General features: G+C 39.4%; 1 protein-coding gene across 6 annotated transcripts in view; it reads left to right on the plus strand.

The window, feature by feature from the left end:
- LOC143032875 (fumarate hydratase, mitochondrial-like) overlaps nt 1-14,212 on the plus strand; it is a 122,952-nt gene extending 108,740 nt beyond the window's left edge. For all 6 annotated transcript variants that reach the window (XM_076198065.1, XM_076198067.1, XM_076198066.1 and 3 more), the window contains 2 exons: nt 5,939-6,086; nt 13,806-14,212. In XM_076198065.1, the coding sequence (XP_076054180.1) occupies nt 5,939-6,086; nt 13,806-13,937 (280 nt within the window). In that variant the 3' untranslated portion in view covers nt 13,938-14,212. The remainder of the gene's footprint in view (nt 1-5,938; nt 6,087-13,805) is intronic.
- The last annotated feature ends 9,031 nt before the right edge of the window (nt 14,213-23,243 follow it).

Raw genomic sequence — 23,243 nt, forward strand, 5'->3', positions numbered from 1 at the left:
TAACTAGACAGTAGAACAAAACAGGAATATGTGTCAGTCCCCACACAGAGTAAAGGATAAAAGCAAGGGTTTCAGTCAAACTGGTCCCAGAATTGGGTCTGCCAACTCTGAAAGATCAAAGAGAAAGAGGTGATATTATTGCAGTATTCAGGTCACTAAAGTGGATAGATTGCATTGACAGAAGAGATCTGATTAAAGATGGGACAATTTTAAGAAGTCATGGGAACAAATTAAGAAAGACCACATGTTGAACGGGTATGAAGAAATAGTTGTCCATATTTACCATGTTTTACCTAGTTGTATTATATGGATGAGGTGGATGGATGGGGTGAAGGGGGCTTTGGGGAAGAGGGGAATGTCTGTTGAGGAAGGAAGGGAGAGGACGGAAGACAGAGGTGAGTGGAGAATGGTTGTATATGGATGATGTTGTGATTGCATGAGGAGGAATGGGCGGGGGGTGGGGTAGTATGCGTGAGTAAATTTTGACGCAGCCCGAAGGGATTTCTCCCCGTCCTCTCCTTATATGCAAAGGGGGACGGAGAGGGGGGGTCGCCGATTAAATGAAGCGGCCTTGCTGTGGATGTGCTGTGTCTTGCGACACTGCTTCTGACCCAGGGCGGTGGGCAGGGTGCAGGGATGACCCGTCATCCAGGAGGTGCTCAGATGAGAGGGAGGGTGGGAGGGGTGTGGAGTGTATTTAGGGATGAAATGGGTGGGAGTGTTTTTATGCCTTTCCCTTTTTGGCTACCTCCCTTGGAAGGGGGAAAAAGCCTTGGTATATGTATATGTATGTATGTATGTATTATATGGGAGGAGAACTATGCTCATAGTGACCTGTCTTTGTATCTTTCAGTATTTGTTTGTTCTTAAATTCTTGTATAGTTTTTGCACACACTGTTGCTTCTTCCAATTTGTTCCAGATATCTACTACTCTGTGTGGGAAACTATTCTTTTTCAGATCTCTTCTATAACTGTCCTTTTTGAGTTTCTTTTCATGTCCTCTTGTTTTTCTCTTATCCCACTTTAATAAATCATCTCTGTCGAGGATTTCCATCCCTTTCATAATTTTGTAAATGGTCAGTAGATCTGTTTATCTTCTTTGTTCCAGGGTTGGTAGTTTTAGTTTGGACAATTTTTGTTTGTATGTCAATTTAGAGAGTGTTGGTGCCATCTTTGTCATTGTTCTTTGTATTCTTTCTAATTTCTTTATATTCTTTTTAGTACTGGGTGTCTGTAGTGTTGCAGTGTACTCCAATCATGGTGTTATCAGTGTGACTAATATTTTCTTTACCATTTCCTCATCCAAGTAGTCATAGGCCACTTTTATTGATCTTAGTAAATTGAAGGTTTCTTTGACTGTTTTGTTGATTTGCTTGTCTGGTGACCTGTCTTTGCATAGATATATGATATAGCTTAGAAGGTGATATAACCCAAATCTAAACTTGATAATTGGAAATCAAGGATATAGGTAGGTTGAAGCTGTACATGAATTTGATGCTAGTTATGATAAAAAAAATAGGGAATTGGAAATGGTACCCAAGGAGAATTGTTCCATTCCTGTATACTACAATTAGGTAAATACATACCATTCCTTTTTATCATCAACACCCTCATACTACACACACACTCACCAAGCTTCTTGGCATAATTTCGGATACATTCATGTCATTCAAACAACGTATCACAAACATAAAAAAAAAATGTGCACCTAGGCCCAATGTGCTTCAATCACTTGCAGGAACAACATTTGGACACAACAAAGAAACTACCACTACAGTATACTAATACTGTATATGGCTAATAATGAATTATGCTAGCACCATGTATTTACCTAATTGTAGTTACAGGAAAAGAGCAACAATTATTGGGATCTGTCTCCTATTCTTTAATTTTCTAACATACCTAGACTTAAATTCATGTACAGTTCTAACGTAATCTATATCCTTGATTTCCAATTATCATATTTACATTTGAACTTGTATATTGTGCTTGGGCTATATCACCTTCTAAGCTATTCCACATATTTATGCATCCATATGGAAAACTGGGTTTCTTCACATCCTTTAGACATGTGGTCTTTCTTACCAATTTACTCCCATGACTTCTTAGAGCCCTCTCATCTTTAATCAGATCTCAACTATCAATGCAATCTGTCCCCATTAGTGACCTGAACACTTATCATATCCCCTCTTTCTCTTTGATCTTTCAAAGTTGGCAGACTTGGTACTTTTAGTCTTTCCTCATAATGTTTATCTACCAGGCTGGAGACCAGACTGTTTGCTGCATTGTGTATTCTCTCAGTCTCGCATATATTCTTCACTCTGTGTGGGGACGATGCTACTATCTTGGACATACAGGCTTTCGATGAGTGTTTTCATCATCCCTTCCTTCATATAATGATAAGTTGTCCATATGTTTCTCCCATAATCCTGCTGATATGTCTGTCAGGTGACAGGTTGTCTTTTATCATGACTCCCAACTCTTTATCCTCTTTTGCTTTTGTAATAAGTTCACTTCCCAAAGAATAGTTTAAGGATGGCCTTTTACCACTATTGCCCATTTCCAGTACTTTGCATTTTTTTGGTATTGAACTTCATTTCACTTTCTTGGCTCCTTGCAAAAATAGTATGTAGAACTTTTTGCATTAGTATACCATCCTCCTTGTTTTTCACTCTTCCCATGATTTTTGCGTCATCTGCAAACATGTTGGCATAGCTTGTTGTTCCTGCCATCATGTCATGGAAAGGACAAGCTATGCCATCATGGGGGCCCCTAACCTCACAAAAAACACCACAACACTTTACAGACTATACAAAACAAAGCCCTAAAGATAATTACAGACTGCACAGATACAACACTTACAGAATATTGGTATCTAGGAAATTTCTCAAGATCAGTTGCTCTACAGTAAATTGCTCGAAATCCATTGCTCGTAAGGTAGATTGCTTGAAAATAGTGAAAGATATAAAAAAAAAAAAAAAAGGTAAAGGGTACATTATTTGTCATTAATTATACAATTGGTAGTTAGAAATATGAATGGGTACATTTCTATTATTTTTGTTAGGCACCATACTTAAAAAAATATACATAAATTCATACATATACCAAAGGCTTTTTCCCCCTTACAAGGGAGGTAGCTAAAAAACAAAGGCATAAAAACCACTCCCACCCATTCCATCCCCAACATACTCCACTCCCCTCCACCCTCTTCCCTTCCTCTTATCTTGGCACCTCCTGGATGCCGGGTCATCCCTGTATCTTGCCAACTGCCCTGGATCAGAAGCAGTGTCGCAAGACACAGTGCATCCCCAGCAAGGATGCTTCATTAAATTGGTGACCCCTCCTCTCTGTCCCCTCTTGCAAAAAAGAAGACTGGCACTGGGAGAAATCCCTTTGGGCTCTGTCAGTTTATTTCTTACACATACTCCCTCAGCCCCCCATCCCCCACCCACTCCCCCTCATGCATCATAGCATCATCCATACACAACCATTCTCCATTCACCCCTATCTTCTGTCCTCACCTGTCCTTCCTCAACAGACATTCCCCTCTTCCCCAAAACCCCTTTTACCCCATCCATCTCATCCTAGGTCGACCCTCATGTTCACTCCTTCCACCTCTGCCTTCCTCACCTCTTTTACTAATCTTTCTTCACTCATTCTTTCCATGTGTCCAAACCATCCCAATACTCTTTCATCAACCCCATCCTCCAACTCCCTTTCCACCCCCATTCTCCTCATCTCATTTCTCACTCTGTCCAGCCTTCTAACACCTATCATACTTCTCATGCACCTTAACACTCCTCTTCCTCACTTATGTTCCATGTTTCTGCCCTGTCCAGTGCTGTTGGTACAATAACTCCTTCATAAAATCTCCTCTTAGCATCCATTTCCAGATGTCTATTTCTCATTGCACTTTTTAATCCCCCAAGCCATTTACTCACTTCTCTCAATCTACATTCTGCCTCCGCCTCCACTCCCTTTTCTGTCACATTTGCACCCAAGTATCAAAACTATCCACTTCCTCCAGTCCCTCTCCCTTAATATTCACTACCAGTCTGCTGCCACTTTCTCCCCTTGCACATCTCATTACCTTAATTTTACCCACATTTATCTTCAACTTCCTTCTTTCACACACCTTCCCAAACTCTGTCACTAACTTCCTCAATCCCTCTGATTCTGCTACAAGTGCAGTGCTGTCAATAAACAACTGGTATATCTTCCACTTTTCTCCATTTTCTATAACCATCTCCAATCACCCATTACCCTTGCATTTACTTCTTGCACCACCCCATTCATGTATAAATTGAACAGCTAAGGTGACATAACACATCCCAGATGAAGTCCCACCTTTACCTCAAACCACTCACTCTCTCCTTTTCTAATCCTAACACAAGCTCTACTACTCTTTTAAAAATTCTTGACTGCTCTTAAAATTCCTCCTATCCCATATATCTGCAATACTTCCCACAGTGCCTTCCTGTCTATCATGTCATAAGCCTTTTCCAGATCCATAAAAGCCCAAAACACATCTTTACCGTTTCCTATAGCTTTCTCACATATCTGATTTACCACAAAAATCCGATCTACACAACTCCTACCTGTCCTAAACTCACACTGTTCCTCACCAAAACACAGTCCTGGACAGAAAATGATCATTCCAAAGTATTAGAAGATACAAAATATGAATTAACTAATATACTGAAGGACAGAAGAAATATAGTAATTATGGGTGACTTTAATTCAAAAGAAATATGTTGGGAGGAAATGACAGTGAAGGGTGGAGAGGATCTCTGGGGCAACGGCCTGCTCAACATGACCATCGAATACACAATGACTAAGTGGATAAGGAAAAATACCAGATACAGAGATAGTGAAGAACCATCAAGGCTGGATTTAATACATACAATAGAGCTTGAAATTGTCGACAAAATTGATTACAAAACTCTGATAGGAAAGAGTGACCATGTACTAATAGAATTTGAGTTGAAAGAGCAAATGGATCAAAGCAGAAATGATAAACATAGAATAGGAAGAAACTCAAAAAATTCTTTCACAATGCGAACTGGGAAAAATTCCTAAATGAAGAAACAGGGATGGAAGAGAAATTGAATATACTAAAAGAAATTTATAATGAGGGAGTGAATAAATACTTACCACAAAAAAAAAAAAAGGAAAAAACATACATAAAAAGCTGGTACAACAAAAAATGTAGTGAGGCTAAGGATAAAAGAGATAAAGCTTGGAAAAAATGGAAAAAAGACAAGAAAACAAGCAAATGGCTAATATACATAAAATTAAGAAATGATTATGTAAAAATACATAGAGCTGAAAAGAGAAACTACAAAAAAAAAAAATAATAATAATAATGATATAAAAATGCAAGGAAGAACCCAAACTATTTTACAGGTATGTAAATGGCAAACTGAAGAATAAACAAGAAATAGAAAAGCTGCACCAAGGTAAATACGAATATACAGAAGAACTGGAAATGGCTGAAATTATGAACAACCCCTTCAAATCGGTATTCACAATAGAAAACTCACCTGTGAGGAAATAGAGATGTCCCTCCCAATGAAAGAAATAATTGTAACACAGAAGGAAATTAGCAACCAAATCAAAACCCTTGACGTCAGAAAATCACATGGTCCAGACAGAATTGCAAATTGGATACAGAAAGAATGCATGGAGGAATTAACAGATGAAATATACAATATAATCCAAAGCCCATGTGTGTGACTGATTTTGGTATGTTCATTTTATTGTTGAGTTTCACTGTCAGATCAAATGTGTGGGCTTCAGTCATAGGAGTATAAAAAATGAGTAATTTTTTCTTCTACTTCTTCATCTTCTGTTTCTTCAATGGAAGCATATTGGCCTTAGGTTTACTTGAAGAACTTTCTCTCTCAAATTATAATGAGATTTACTTTCCATTTTTCAGATCCATCTGTCTTCTAGGTGACAGTTGTCAAGCCTTTGTAGACAATTGTGTTGTTGGAATTGAAGCCAACAGGGACCGTATTGATAAACTTCTTCACGAATCTCTCATGCTTGTCACTGCATTGAACCCTCACATTGGATATGACAAGGCAAGTACAGTACATTACAAATATTTCCTGTTGATTTACCAGATTATGCTCAGTAGCTACTTTTTCCCTATGTATGTAGTACTAACTATACAAGTTTCATAAAATCAATACTTAAGGGATTTTAGTGACACACCTATAGACCAGTTGTATAGCATTTTGTAGGATATGAGGAATACTGGTAATTTATAAATTCTACAATTTTGGCGACCCTCCATAAACTTCCTGTACCACCCATATTTACTCAGAACAGTTATAATTGTCATTGGCTTAAGGCTTTTGACAAAGTTTCTTGATAATAACCAATAACATCATAAGGACATATATTCATGACAATGACAAGAAGTGGTTAACTAGCTTCATAGAGGGAAAACAAGAGTAATCCAAAACAACCAAATCTCATGAACAAAAAAATCTATGCAGTGTAGTCCCTCAGGGTGCAATACTATCACCTTTACTGTTCAGTATCTTCATTAGTGATCTCCCAACCCCATTACAACAAAACACCAATGAACTGTCATATACAGATGACCTAACAAAAATCACCGAGCAGAATGGAAATCTGCCCCTCAAAAATCATTGGTGACATTGCTCACACTAGACAACCATGAAAAAAAGAAAAAGAAGAAAAAAAATATAATAATGATAATGATGATAATAATACATACACTGCTCATCACAGCATTATGTCAGCTGCCCCACACACACCAAAACACAAGGAGGGGACAAAGAAAATCCAACCAACTATAGACTGGTCTCCCTTACAAGTGCAATAGCAAAAATATGTGAAAAATTGATCAAAAGTAAATGGATTGAATGTTTGGAAGAGAACAATATACTAAATCCAAAACAATTTGGATTGGACACGGAAGATCACATACCACAAAATTGATATGCTTTTACTCGAGGCTAATAGAAGTACTGTAATACAAGAAAGGGATGGATGGGCAGATTGTGCCTTCTTAGATTTACAAAAAGCATTTGACAAGGTACCACACAAAAAACTGATAAGAAAAATTGAAACAATAGGTGGAGTACAAGGAAAGTTGTTGAAATGGATGAAAGATTTCTTGAATGGGAGAAAAGTGAGGATGGTACTTAAGAGACAAGAACTTGACTTGGGAAGAAATGATAAGTAGAGTTCCACAAGGTTCTGTATTGGCTACGATAATATTTGCCATATATGTAAATGACATGGATGGTGTGGAATGTTGTATGAACTTCTTTGGAGATGATGCGAAACTACTAAAGAGCGTAAGTACAGAGGAAGATTGTAAATCATTACAAAATGACCTGGACGAAGTCTGGGAAGGGAATCAGAAGTGTGAAGTTAATTTTGACATTAAGAAATGTAGTATAATGGAATTTGAAAAAGGTAAAAAGAGGATATCAGGACAATATAAAATTGGTACAAAGGAAGTTAAAAATAAGTCAACTCAGGAAGGGACCTAGAAGTAACTATCAGTAATGACATGGTACTAGACAAACATATCAACAAAAAAGTCTGAGAAACTTTCAACTTACTAAGATCAATGAAAGTGGCCTTTCACTACTTGGATGAAGAAATGGTAAAGAAGATATTAGTTACATTGATAAGACCAAGATTGGAGTATGCTGCAACACTATGGACACCCAGTAATAAAAAGAACATAAAGAAATTAGAAAGAATTCAAAGAGCAACGACAAAGATGGCACATATGAACAAAGATTGTCCAAACTGGAACTACCAACCCAGGAACAAAGAGAGAGAAGAGATTTTCTAACCATCTACAGAATTATGAAAGGGATGGAATTCCTTGATAGAGATGATTTACAAAAGTGGGATAAAAGAAAAACAAGAAGATATGAAAAAAAGACACAGCACATCCATAGCAAGGCCACTTCATAAAATCAGTGACCCCCTCTCCGTCCCCTCACGCAGAAAAGGAGAAGACGAGGAGAAATCCTTTTGCGTTGCATCAAATCTTTCTCACACATGCTACCTCACCCCCCATCCCCCACCCACTCCACCTCATGCATCACATCATCATCCATACAACCATTCTCCACTCACTCCTTTCTACTGTCTTCTCCCTTCCTCCACAGACATTCCCCTCTTTCCCAATGTCCCTTTTACCACATCCATCCATCTCAATCTTGGTCATCCCCTCATTTTCACTCCTTCCACTTCTGCCTTCTACACCTCTTTTACTAATCTTTCTTCACTCATTCATTCCATGTGTCCAAACCATCCCAATACTCTTCCATAAACCCTACCTCCCAATTCCCTTACCACCCCCATTCTCCTCCTCACCTTATTTCTCTCACTATCCAGCCTAGTAACCCCTATCATACTTCTCATGCACCTCATCTCAAACACATTCAAACTCATTCTCTCTTATGTTCCATGTTTCTGCCCAATATAGTGCTGTCAGCACAATCACTTCTTCATACAATCTCCCCAAATGTCTATTTCTCAGTACACTTTTTAATCCCCCAAGGCATTTACTCTCTTCTCTCAATCTACATTCTACCTCCAACCCCACTCCTCCCTTTCCTGCCACATTTGCACCCAAGTATCTAAAGCTAACCACTTCCTCCAGTCTCTCTCCCTTAATGCTCACTTCCAGTCTGCTGCCACTCTCTCCCCTTGTACATCTCAAGACCTTACTTTTACCCACATTTATGTTCAACTCCCTTTTTTCACATACTCTCCCAAACTCTGTCACTAACTTCCTCAATCCCTCCTCAGATCCTGCTACAAGTGCAGTGTCATCTGCTAACAACAGCTGGCTCACCTCCCACTTTTCTCCATTTTCTTTAACCTCCAATCCCTGACCCACCACCCTTGCATTTACCTCTTGCACCACCCCATCCATGTTTTAAGTTGAACAGCCAGGGTGACATAACGCATCCCTGACGAAGTCCCACCTTTACCTCGAACCACTCACTTTCTCCATTTCTAATCCTGACACACACTGTACTACTCTCGTAAAAACTCTTGCTTCTAAGAGCTTTCCTCCTATCCCGTATATCAGGAAAACGTCCCACAGTACCTTCCTGTCTACCCTGTCATAAGCCTTTTCCAGATTCATAAAAGCCCAAAAAACATCCTTACTTTTTCCTATAGCTTTCTCACATCTGTCTTATCACAAAAATCTGATCTACACAAACTCTACCTGTCCTAAATCCACACTGTTCCTCACCAATTACTCCCTCTGTTCCTCTCCTAATCCTCTCAATCAAGATCCTCCCATAAATCTTCCCAACTACACTTAACAAGCTAATCCCTCTGAAACTACTACTCACACTTGTCCCCTTTTCCCTTGTAAAGTGGAACTATACAGGCACTCCTCCAGTCCTCTGGCACTCTACCCTCTCTCAAACAAACATTAAATAACCTCACCAGCCAGTCCACCATCAGTATACCTCCTTTTTTCAGATATTCTTCATCACATCCATCCAACCCAAGTGCCTTACCTGCTCTCATCATCTTAACAACTGCCTAACTTTCCCTCCCTATCCTCCTACACATTTAACAACTCCCTAGAATACTCTGCCCATCTTCCTCATACTGCCTTCTCTTTCATTATCATCTCTCCATCTGCACCTTTTACCTTTTCTTCTCTACTTGATTTGCCTCCTCTTTTTCTTTTAATTTCTTTCCAAAACCTCTTTTTATTACTTTCAAAATTTTCTGTCATACTCTTACCCCATTTCACATCTGTTCTCCTCTTTGACTCCTTTATCCTGTGCTTTACTTCTCTGTTTTCTTTGTACCTCTCATATGACTCCCGCTTCGTGTTGCTAGGCACTACTCTCATCTTTCTACCAGTCAGGAAGTCCTCCATCCATTTTAGTAGGTTTCCTTGTATTCCTCCTATGTGTTCCAGTTTTTTTTTTAGTAATTTTCTGTTGTACTTTGTCAAAAGCTTTTTGCAAGTCTAGGAAGGCACAATCAGCCCATCCATTTCTTTCTTACACTATGTCTATTAGTCTTGAATAGAAGCATATTAAGTTTGTGGTGCATGATCTTCCTTGTCTGAACCCAAATTGTCTTGGGTTTATTATGTTGTTGTCTTCCAGATGTTTTACCCATCTATTCTTGATAATTTTCTCACAAATTTTGGCTATAGTGCTTGTTAGTGATACTGGCCTATAGTTGGTGGGTTCTTCCTTGTTTCCTCCTTTATATATTGGTACAATGTTAGCATTTTTCCAGTGTTTAGGTATCTTTCCTTCTTTGAGTGAGCTATTTATTATTTTGTGTATTTTGTCCGTTAGTTCTTCTTTGCTTTCCTTTAGAATCCAATTTGCAATACCATCCGGGCCATGTGATTTTTTTACGTCAAGTTTTGATAGGTGTTCTGATATTTTTTTTTTGTGTTGTAAACTCACTCATGTGGGGAGATTGCTTGTTATTTCTGCCCCATACAGTGCCAACAGCACTGTATGGGGCAGAGATATGGAACATATGGAAGAGATTTACCTAGTTATATTATTCGGGAAGGGAGCTATGCTCGAGGTGACCCATCTTTGTATCTCTCAGCACCAATCTGGAATAGTACACACTGTTTCTTTATCTAATTTGTTCCAAGTATCTATCACTGTGTGGGAAGCTTTTTTTTTTTTTTTTTTTTACAGATATTTTCTTTAATTAGGAGGAGGTGCTCAGATGAGAGGGAGGGTGGGAGGGGTGTGGAGTGTGTTTAGGGATGAAATGGGTGGGAGTGTTTTTATGCCTTTCCCTTTTTGGCTACCTCCCTTGGAAGGGGGAAAAAGCCTTGGTATATGTATGTATGTATGTATCTTTTTTTAGTTTCTTTTCGTGTCCTCTCATTTTTCCAGTATCCCATTTCAGTAAGTCATTCTTATCTAAGATTTCCATTCCTTTCATTATTCTATAGATAGTAAGTCTCCTCTTTCCCTTCTTTGTTCCAGAGTTGGTTTGAGATGAAATGTCTGAGAAGTATGATAGGGGTTACAAGACTAGATAGCGTGAGAAATGAGGAGGTGAAGAGGAGAACAGGGTTGGAAAGGGAGCTGGGAGATAGGGTTGATGAAAGGGTATTAGGATGGTTTGGACACATGGAAAGAATGAGTGAAGAAAGATCAGTAAAAGAGGCATGGAAGGCAGAGGTGGAAGGAGTGAATATGAGGGGACGTCCTAGGATGAGATGGATGGATGGGGGTGAAAGGGGCATTACGAAAGATAGGAATGTCTGTTGAGGAAGGACGGGTGAGGACAGATGAATGGATAAGGGTTGTGTATGGATGATGCTGTGATGCATGAGGGGGAGTGGGTAGGGGATGGGGGTGAGGAAGTATGTATGAGAAAAAATTTGACACAGCCCGAAGGGATTTCTCCCTGTCTTCTCCTTTTCTGCATAAGGGGAAGGAGAGGGGGGTTGCTGAATTTATGAAATGGCCTTGCTGTGGATGTGCTGTGTCTTACGACACTGCTTCTGACCCAGGGCAGGATGCAGGGATGACCCGTCATCCAGAAGGTGCCAAGATAAGAGGGAGGGAGGAGGATGGAAGGGAGTGGAATATGTGGGGAATGGAATGGGTGGGAGTGGTTTCTATGCCTTTTTGGCTACCCCTGTGTAAGGGGGAAAAAGCCTTTGGTATATGTATGTATATATGTATTTTACGGGATGAGAGCTATGCTCGTAGGGACCTGTTTTCTTATCTCTCTGCATCCAGTTTATTCTTAAAATCTTATAGTTTTGGCACTCATTGTTTCACCATTTAGTTTGTTCCAGACAATCACACTATGTGGGAAGCTATTCTTTTTCACATCTCTTCTGTAACTGTCCTTCTTTAACTTCTTTTCATGTCCTCTTATTTCTCTTCTGTCCCATTTTAATAAGTCGTTTCTATCAAGAACTTCCATCCCTTTCATAATTCTGTAAATAGTCAACAAATCACCTCTTTCTCTTCTCTGTTCCAGTGTTGATAGATGTAATTTATCCAATCTTTGTTCGTATGTCAAATTTGATAGTGTAGGTGCCATTTTTTTGCTGCTCTTTGAATTCTTTCTAATTTTTTTTTTTTTTTTTTTATATGTAAGAACTGGACAATTCCTCTGTTGGTCTGAGGTTTCCAGTGAAACTTGAGGCAACTACAGTGTAACTATTATTTCATATTCTCTGCCATATCTCTAGCTTTCTTAACTAGGTAACTCGTGTAAAACCAATCCTTTAACCTGTTTTACTTTACACTAACTTGTAGCATATTCACACCAGAGTTGCAGAAGCTCTAAGAAAATTTCCTTTTTTTTTTTTTTTTTTTTTTTTTTATGAAAAAGAGAGAGAAAATCTTTCAAACTGAAGTTGTCTTTACAAAGTTGTATATACTGTGTCTGTATAATTATTTTTGTTTTGTTTTATATTTCCTGCTAAAAGGAATTCAATCACTATATGGTCACCCTGTATGGAAAAATAAAAAGAATATCAGGACAATATAAAATCAGTGCAAAGGAAGTAAAGAAAGTTGGTTCCGAAAAGCAGATAAACAAAAATGTTAGAGAAACCTGTAATTTGCTAAGATCAGTAAAAGTGGCTTTTAATTACTTGAACGAGATAATGGTAAAAAAAATGCTAGTCACACTGATAAGACCAAGATTGGAGTACGCTGCGACATTATGGTCACCCAGTACAAAAAAAAATGTAAGGAAAATAGAAAGAATCCAAAGAGTAATGACAAAGATGGTCCCCACTTTCAAAACTGACATACGAGCAAAGTTTGTCTAAACTGGAACTACCAACCCTGGAACAAAGAGAAAGAGGTGATCTATTGGCCATTTACAGAATCATGAAAAACATGGAAGTTCTTGACAGAGAAGACTTATTAAAGTGGGATAGAAGAAAAACAAGGGGACATGAAAAGAAACTCAAAAAGGATAGTTATAAAAGAGATCTGAAAAAAAGAAAAGAAAAAAAAAATCACGAGTGGTAGGTGTCTGGAACAAGTTGGATGAAACCATAGTGTGTGCAAGCACCATACAAGAATTTAAGAACAAACTAGATGTTGCAAGATACAAAGACAGGTCACTATGAGCATAGCTCCCCTTCCTGTATGATACAACTAGGTAAATACATGACTCTTCAGTATGAGTCAAGTATTCATGCACATACCAAGTTGTCTGATGTATGATAGTGAATCACAATATGCACATTACAAAATATAAAGTTACTGCTGTTATTCTCTTTCACCCTGTATAAATATAACCACAGAAAACATGATCAAGCCTATTCACAGAGTATGGGGGTCACTCAGTTACAACTATAAAATATAATCAGGAAGCCGAAGCCGGCATCCTTGTACTGTATACCCCACTCGGGGCTCATGACGCTTACATAGGCATCATTATATTCAAGTGGTTAAATGAATCGGTAATATCAGGCTCTTTGGTTAGTAGTAAGTCCAGTCTTGTTGGAATATTCTCTATTATTTGTGTCACTTCTATCCATTGGGTCAATGTTGTCTGTTGCAATTGTATTAATAATTGTATTACATTGTATTACTCTGAGAGTTATAATTATCACCTGCTTCCATTCCTCCTAATTTATCTTGTATATGAAGTTATACGATAAATGGGAATGAAAAAAGAATAGCCCTACTTTCCAATGAGAAGACATTGTTAGATTTATATATTAGAATTTGAGCATCAGATTATAAAGGATGTTTAACACTGGAGCATGTTGAAAAGAATCTTACTAGTATTTTACTTGTTTTCAGGCTGCCAAAATTGCAAAAACTGCCCACAAAGAAGGCTCAACCCTCAAGAAAACTGCAATCAATTTGGGTTACCTGACAGAAGAAGAATTTGATCAATGGGTTCGACCAGAAGATATGTTGGGACCTAAGTAGACTTGCTTTTGAATGAAAAATGCATTGCCTTTTGTGTAAACATGTATATTCTTTTAAAGAGGCCACAGGCATAAAACCAATGTGTACATAGTCATTGTTTTGGGGGATATACTGCCACTGGATTGTATTTTTATAATACTTATTGACCATCATGGAAATTTGCTGAACTTGAAGATTAGTCCATGATAAAAGTCTCAACTTGTGGATCAGGTGATAAAACTGGTTGTCAAGATGTATAGAAATAAAGTTTTAATACCACATGTTAGTGTTGACTATATGGGTGTTTTATTACAAACATGGAAAATGGAGAAAAGTGGGAGGTGAGCCAGCTGTTGTTTGCAGACGACACTGCGCTTGTGGCAGGGTCAGAGGAGGGATTGAGGAAGCTGGTGGCAGAGTTTGGGAGAGTATGTGATAGAAGAAAGCTAAAGATAAATGTGGGTAAAAGTAAGGTGATGAGATGTACAAGGGGTGAAAGTGGCAGTAGACTGGAAGTGAACATTAAGGGAGAGCGACTGGAGGAAGTGGATAGTTTTAGATACTTGGGTGCAAGTGTAGCAGGAAAAGGTGGAGTGAAGGTGGAGGTAGAATGTAGATTGAGAGAAGCGAGTAAATGCCTTGGTGGTTTAAAGAGTGTAATGAGAAATAGACATTTGGGAATGGATGCGAAGAGGAGACTGTATGAAGGAGTGATTGTGCCAACAGCATTGTATGGGGCAGAAACGTGGAACATAAGAGAAGAAGAGAGAAGGAGTTTGAATGTGTTTGAGATGAGGTGTCTGAGAAGTATGGTGGGGGTTACTAGGCTAGATAGAGTGAGAAATGAGGAGGTGAGGAGGAGAACAGGGGTGAAAAAGGATTTGGGAGATAGGGTTGATGAAAGAATATTAGGATGGTTTGGACACATGGAAAGAATGAGTGAAGAAAGACTAGTAAAAGAGGTATGGAAGGCAGATGTGGAGGGAGTGAACATGAGGGGACATCCTAGGATGAGGTGGATGGATGGGGTGAAGGGGGCTTTGGGGAAGAGGGGAATGTCTGTTGAGGAAGGAAGGGAGAGGACGGAAGACAGAGGTGAGTGGAGAATGGTTGTATATGGATGATGTTGTGATTGCATGAGGAGGAATGGGCGGGGGGGTGGGGGGGGGGGGTGGGGTAGTATGTGTGAGTAAATTTTGACGCAGCCCGAAGGGATTTCTCCCCGTCCTCTCCTTATATGCAAAGGGGGACGGAGAGGGGGGGTCGCCGATTAAATGAAGCGGCCTTGCTGTGGATGTACTGTGTCTTGCGACACTGCTTCTGACCCAGGGCGGTGGGCAGGGTGCAGGGATGACCCGTCATCCAGGAGGTGCTCAGATGAGAGGAAGGGTGGGAGGGGTGTGGAGTGTATTTAGGGATGAAATGGGTGGGAGTGTTTTTATGCCTTTCCCTTTGTGGCTACCTCCCTTGGAAGGTGGAAAAAGCCTTGGTATATGTATGTATGTATGTATTACAAACCCATGGGTCTTCTAGTCAGGGAGTCCAGTGGAGTTTAATTACACTTTTGGGAATGAAAGGTCTGATTCTGTAAGTTTGTAGTTATGTATGAGAGAATGAAAAAGAGGCATTTCTTAACCACTTCAGTACGGGACTTAAATCTCGCGGGCAGCAGCCAATGCCAGCCGTATGACGTGTCGTAATAATACTCGCATCATAAAATATAGTCACCGCTTATATCGATCGTTCTCTCTTTCACCCGCGAATTTTGAAAACCACAGAGAATGGGATTCAGGGCGCATTTAGGAGAATGTAAAAACACGGGCGACTACAATAAATATAATCAAGACGCCGATATGGCAGCATCGCGAATCCACTTGCTCCTCATGACGCCTACGTGTGTGGCACCGTATGGAAGGGGTTAAGAGTAATATTCCTGGCATTTAGAAGGAGGAGGACCAAAAGGCACCTCCAAAAAAGGCATTCATTTACTCTTCTGGTAATAATACTGAAATTTGAACTGATCATCGCAAATGTACTGCTGAGTGAAATTATGCAACATAAGAACACACTGGTCTTGGGGTTTTTAGTTAGGAAGGGCTCTTTTGGGGGATCAGTAAAGGGTACCATTTACACTTTTGAGAACGAAGCTGAAACTTGTTCTGGTGAATGCCATGAGCAAGGTCATCTAAATTACATAACTTTAGAAAAGATTTCCCATGGTATTACTGTTTAAGAAGGGTTTGCAAGAGTTAAAAACCCTTCATATTTACTCATTGGGAAACAATGCTGAGTTTAACATCCTCCTTGATTCACTTAGTGAAATTGTATACATACATATACCAAAGGCTTTTTCCCCCTTATAAGGGAGGTAGCCAAAAAACAAAGGCATAAAAACCACTGCCACCCATACCATCCCTAACATACTCCACTCCCCCCACCCTCTTCCCTCCCTCTTATCTTGGCACCTCCTGGATGACTGGGAGAAAACCCCTTGGGCTGCATCAAATAAATTGATGCAGCCTGAGGGGATTTCTCCCCACCTTTTCTGCATGAGGGGACAGAGAGGGGGGTTGCCGATTTAATGAATTGGCTTTGCTGTGGATGTGCTGTGTCTTGCAACAATGCCTCTGACCCAGGGCAGTAGGCGAGATGCAGGGATGACCCCTCATCCAGGAGGTGCCATCGAACTTAAGAATGAAATATTTCAGCCCCCAAAGCTGTTAAGAAGAAGCCCCTCCCAGATCCGCTCACTGTTGAAGCTGTAAATCAGTGCAAAGGAGAACCACCTGATCTTGTCAAGACTTTCTTTCAAACTCTACTAGGAGGACCTACTACAGGACAGTATTTTGAGGCAGTCGATCGGTGCTCAGATTCCATGAGTCAAGATACCCTCTTTTTAGTGAACAACAGTGGTGTCAAGCCAAGGAAGCACATCTTGATGGGATTGTCTTTGAAGTCCCTCACCGGAAGCAAGAAGATAGTTACCGTATTGAACCAAATGGGACATTCCATTAACTACCACACTGTTGAAGAAATTGAGACAGATCTTGCCTATGCTATCCAAGAGAAACGGTTGAACTGCCCAGCTGGAACAGTTCCTGTGGCCTAGCATTTGATATTTATGATGAATTAACTCGCACTCTTTCAAGGTTAGACACACTGCATGATACAATGGGGATATTCTATCAGACACAGAGCAGTCCTTGAGCTGAACTACTGCCAGCACCACCACAGGACAGTAGGTAGGCTGGAGATGTCGCTGATGACCATAGAAATGATCATTCTCTGCCTAGTATGGTCAGTAAGAAAAGGAGATTGTATGTCCCATTCAAGGATCTGCCACCTTACAGGAAAAAGCCATGGATGAATGAGTTCTCCTTTGAAAAGAAAGATTTCCGCAATGACACAGATCTCTCTGATTCATCGTTAAAAAATTACTTTTTGTGAATGGTTCATCATGCGATAGAAATGAAAGGTGTTCATATGTGGACAGGTTTCAACAGCCAAACCTACACAGACCATCTTCCAAAGTAACAAGTTCTGTACATGCCAAACATAAGCTAATCTACCACAAGTGATGGTGTAGTAGTTGAACTCCTTAACATTACACAGAAGTGTGCTGCGGAATGTGAACAGCCTTATGGGGTGGTGACATACGACACGGACATGGTTGAGAGGGCTGTGAAAATACAAGCCACTGAACAACCCAGGTTTGACAATATCTTTGTCATGTTTGAGTGTTTCATCTGCAGATGTGCATTTTCAAGGCCATCGGAGTGATCATCTGGGAGTCAGAGATGCCAGAGATGTTGGTGGAATTCAGAGTCCATCATGCTCACTGAAAGATTTTCTGGAATGCAAGAATTTCAACAGATGCAAACAATTACATCATATGCTGGCACTTGCCTTCCAGATACTTCATTTTCATGAACTCTGCAAGGAACACCAGAGTGATGTGGATAATCTTTGTGATACTCTATATCCTCTCCTGACACCAAAGATGGTAGGGACCAGCTATGTGCCAGACAAGAGTTTGACATTGTCTTTGATGTTTATGTTTGTTACTCCAAGTTAATGCTGAACAGAGCCCATGCAATGTTCTATATGCAGTGCAATGTTCTATATGCAGTGCATTGAGAAAGTCGGCCTTTATCACATCAGTGACAGAGCAGTCTGGAAATGTGACATTGACACTTAGTCCTTAGACACTTATGGGCACTTAGTCCTGCTATTGATATCTTCTTTGGGACAAATAGACCAAACTATTCCAGGTGGATATCAAAGCATCAATTTGATATGTTGAATCTACCCTCTACACATCTGGGCCTGAAAGAGATGGTGAGCAATGGGTTTTTCAGTATCAGATGAACTGAAAACCAGTTCAGCATAGTAGAGATTGATCTAACTCTAGAACATCAATGCAGATGCTGCACCCAGAATAACGGGTTACACTGACTCGACCAATAACTTCAAAGCCCATCTCTGGAGTGCTACGAAAGGGGCCAGAGGTGCTTCTGTAAGTGCCTCGATTGAAATGACTGGAATGACCGAAGCTGCTGACTCATGCAGAGCTTTCTCCTAGTCATGTAAATTGTGACAACAAGGACCTTGGCAGCTTGCTTAGCACAGTCCAAGAAGGATAGTAAAGGAAGAGAAATGCATGATGCTTTTGTTTCAGAGTGTGTAGAAAATGCTGAAAGTTTGAGAAGCCAATTCCAAAAATCCCTTGAAAACATTCACTGACCAGGGAGCAAAGAACAAATGAGTTACCAACCTAATTGTTAGGGAACACAGGTGCACAAGAGACCTATTTGGATGGGTTGCCATTGTTGCTGCAAAGAGGAAAGTAGACATGGAATACCTACTGCTGTCCCCTTTGACCCCTGTGCCCTTCACCATGTGTTGGACGGATGGAACGTTGGTAATTGCACACAGAAAGAAGGCAGACCTTTTCAGAGTTCTTGAGGACAAAATCTCAGAACATGTTCACCATCTCATTTGGAATCGAGCATAGTTGATGGGAACTTCCTTCTCCACTGTCTACCACCAGTACTGCCAACATATGGTGGAATTCTGAAATTTTCCTTCAGTCATTCGAAAAAAAAACCCATCAAAATGGGTAGATGTTGTCTTTGACACTTATGAAGAAGCTTCAAATAAAGACAATGAACATGAGTGTCATGGTGTAGAGGACACTACCTCATTACAGGACCAGAGCAAGTTCATTCCTGTAACCTTGAGAATGCCCTGAAGTCCCAATCCTTTAAACAACAGCTACCTTCCTTACTTATGAAGGATTGGAGAGATGAGTGCCATCTTGCTGTACTAAATGTTGGTGTAGACATGGAGTGTTTCTGATTCAGAGGGGTAAATGATGATATTGAGGTAACAACAGTGTCTCAATTGGAATGCAACCAATGAAAAAAATAATTGTGACACGGAGGGAAATAAGGGACCAAATAAAAAACCTTGACATCAGGAAATCACACGGGCTGGATGGAATTGCAAATTGGATATTAAAAGAATGTATAGATGAACTAATGGATAAAACCGCTGGCTCTAGCCAATCATTTTGCTCTGCTGGAGGATGAGGTGGCTGAAAATTGGAGTTCTTGGTGGTGGGGGACTCCATGGTGCGAGGCTATGACGACATCCTGCAGTGGATTGCTAATTGTACCGAGATCATCAGGGAACAAAGGTGTATGAACATGGTTATGATTGTTCATACGGGAAGTAATGATGTGGGTAGGGTGATATTAGAGGAACTTGTTTGGAATTACAAGGTCCTTCTTCAGGAGATGGAGAGTTGGAGCTATCACGTAGTCTGTGGGATCCTTCTGAGGATATACACTGGCTTGTGTTGGAATGGTAGAGCCATAGGGATCAATGAGAAGATATCACGATTGTGCACGCAACTGGGATACCACTTTCTTGATCCTTGGTATCTTTTCCAGGAATCATGACCTTTATGCTTCTGATGGAATCCACCTTGCAGAGGCAAAGATGCTCTTACAAACCTCATTGAGGGAGTTTGTAATGAACTAGTTCCTTTTCTGGGGTAGAAACTCAAAGGGAAGGGGAAATAGAGTGTATTGGGGAAAACAGAGTAGGGCTTAGCAGTAATGTAGAGCAATATGTCAGTGTATGACAAAATATTATTTTAGGATATAATGTCAGTAGAGGATGAAATATTACATTAGGATGTAATGTCAAAGGACAAAATATCACTATGGGATGTAATAGTAGTGGACAAAATATCACAATGGGATATAATGATAGTGGAGGACAAAATATCCTGATGCTATGTAATGATAGTGAATGACAAAATATTACCATAGAATAAAATTTCAATGGAGGACAGAATATAATTTTAGGAAGGGATGCTGGACAGAATGTCAGTGAACGATAGGTGGCCAGTGTGGAATGCAGTGATGTAGGGGGGGCAAGGTATACGTAAGAGATCAGATGACCGTGAGGGACCAGATGTCTGTGATGGGGCAAATGTCCATGAGGCATTGAATGTCAATGAAGGACCAAATGTCAATATAGAGCAAGGTTTCAATAAAGAACAAAATTATAATGTAAGGCATGATGTTGAGGCTCAAAATATGTCAAAAAGAAATAATCGCGAGTTTCTTAATACCGTGTACTTTAATGCTCATAGTATTAGGAACAAATTCCAAGAAATCCAGGCGTATGTCAAAAGCAAAAACCTCGATATGGTAGGATTAACTGAGACATGGTTAAATGGTGGAGAGTTTGAAGCTGAATTTAATATTGTGGGATTTGAACACTTTCATCAGGATAGAATGCACAAAAAGGTGGGGGTGTTCTGTTGTATGTTAAAAGCAATCTCTGTGGCTGTATTTTAGAGAAAGTGAAACAGGATGCATATGATAGTTTGTGGGTAGAATTAACCCAAATGGACAAAAAATGAATGTAGGTGTAATATACTGTATAGGCCAAACACATTATCATTAGTAGACAACAAACTGTTGTTTCAATAACTGTCTAGTTTCTACAACTGGGACTTATTGATAATGGGCGATTTAAATTTTACTGACATTGATTGGATGACCCTTGAACATGGCCATATAGGTAGTCGCTTGATAGATTTTCTCAGCGACAATTATTTAGTTCAGCATGTAAAAGAGCCCACAAGACATGGAAACTTACTTGATCTATTGATCACTAGCCCTGAAAGCATGAGAACTGATGTAGAAGTTGGTGAAACTATTGCAAATAGTGATCACAGTTAGATTCAAACTACTAATTTTTTTTAGAATAGATACTTGTGTTTCTAAAATACTTGATTTCCATAAAGCTCAGGAAAACAATAGACTAAACCTGAGACAATTCAGATTTAGATAGGTAAGGTCATGTGCCACAATTTTGATCTGTTTCTATTCAAGACTAATAGATATAAGAAAAGGTTGGATGGGCTGATTGTACTTTCCCTAGATTTACCAAAAGCTTTTGATAAAGTATCACACAAAATTATTAAGAAAACTGGAAACCATAGGAGGGATACAGGGAAAACTATTTAAATGGATGGAGGATTCCTTGTATGAAAGAAAAATGATAGTGCTCAGAGATAAAAGTTCTACCTAGGAAGAAGTGATCAGTGGTGTCCCACAGGGATCAGTATTGGCTCCAATAATGTTTGCTATTTATGTAAATGATATGGATGAGGGTGTGGAATGTTACATGAACTTCTTTGCAGATAATGCAAGACTGTTGAGGAAAGTACACAAATGGACTGTTTACACACACACATACGTAGGATACACGGGAAAGCTCGTGGTGTAGTGGGAAGGTGAAGAAATAGGGATTACTGAGGAAAATGGAAGGAAATGAGGAAGGAGACGAACGGGCCCCGGATCTTAGGAGAGGTGTAAACAAACGGGGGACAGAAAACACCAACGAGGAACAACAAGGAAGCATAGGTGTCAAGAACCGAAATATAGATAATAACAGCTCAATGGAAAGAAAAGATAACTGCTTTTTTTAATTTAATGAGGGAGGAGGTAACAACCTCCCCCGACTAGTAAATCTAGAGGAGAAGCCTAAAAAAAAAAAAAAAAAAAAAAATGAATGAAGATTGGGAGGTTAGGTTTGACCAATTAACTCTAGTTACCGAAAGAGTTGATAAACTGGAAGAACTAAAGAAAATAAAAATCTAACTAAAGAAACAGAAAAATTAAAAAGACAGTTGAGAGAAGTAAAGGAAGAGAATGAGGAATTAAAGAGGAATAATAAAGAAACTAAAGATTCCATAGCAAAAGAGGTAAGTGGTTGGAAAAAAGTACAAGAGAAAAATAAAATTTAATTTAGAGGTATAATGGAACAGGTGAAAAAAAAAAACTAAAGACAGTTATTAAAGTGATGAGGGAGAAGGGGAATATAGTAAGAGACTTGACGGATAAAAATAGATGTATAATCATATTAGGGATGGAAGAGAAGTGTAATCTAAATAGGACTACAAGAATAAAGGGGGAAAAGGAAAAAGTGAATAAGATATTAGAAGTAGTTCAAGAAGATGAACCAGAAACAGGGAAACAAATAGAAGAAATGTATAAACTCGAGAAATACAATATAGATAAGACCAGACCAATTAAGGTTAAATTCAGGTCACAAGCGACAGCAGAGAATATCTTAGTAAAAACAGGGAAACTATCAGACAGTGATCAATATAAACAGGTATGGATAGAGAAATGAATAAAGAGAGGATGAGAAAACAAAAAGACTAGAAGCTAGAAAAAAAACGAGAAAAGAACAGAGTCAGAAAAAGAGAAATTCTATTGGAGAGTAGTGAATATGAATGTGAGGAAATGGTTCATAGAAGAGGAAAACGGAGGGGACATGGGAAACACAATAGAAGTAGCAGAAAATTAAAAGTGTCTTACACAAATATAGATGGCTTAATAACAGGCTTGAACGAACCGATTGATTATCTGAAGGAAAAAGAACCGGACATAATGGGAATTGTAGAGACAAAATTGAAAGGTCCACTACCACCCAACAGAGTAGGACATGGTGCATATAATTATTGGATTAGAAACAGGTGAAACAAGGGGGTGGAGTTATGTTCCTGACTAAGAAGGATATAAATGTGAGGAATGTCACATATGGAAAGAATAGAGTAGAGATGATTATGATGGAAGTGGAGGACAAGGATGGGAAGAGCAGGAAGTTTGTAGTAAATTATGTGCCTCCTAAAACGGCTTCATGGGAAGAGAAAGAACACAAAAATATGTTAGAAGACACAAGGATAACACTAAATAAGATAATGGAAGATGGAGGAAGAATAGTTATAATGGGTGACTT

Source organism: Oratosquilla oratoria, chromosome 14 (assembly GCF_046742065.1).
Source record: "Oratosquilla oratoria isolate Oo_2021 chromosome 14, ASM4674206v1, whole genome shotgun sequence".
Lineage (NCBI taxonomy): Eukaryota > Metazoa > Arthropoda > Malacostraca > Stomatopoda > Squillidae > Oratosquilla > Oratosquilla oratoria.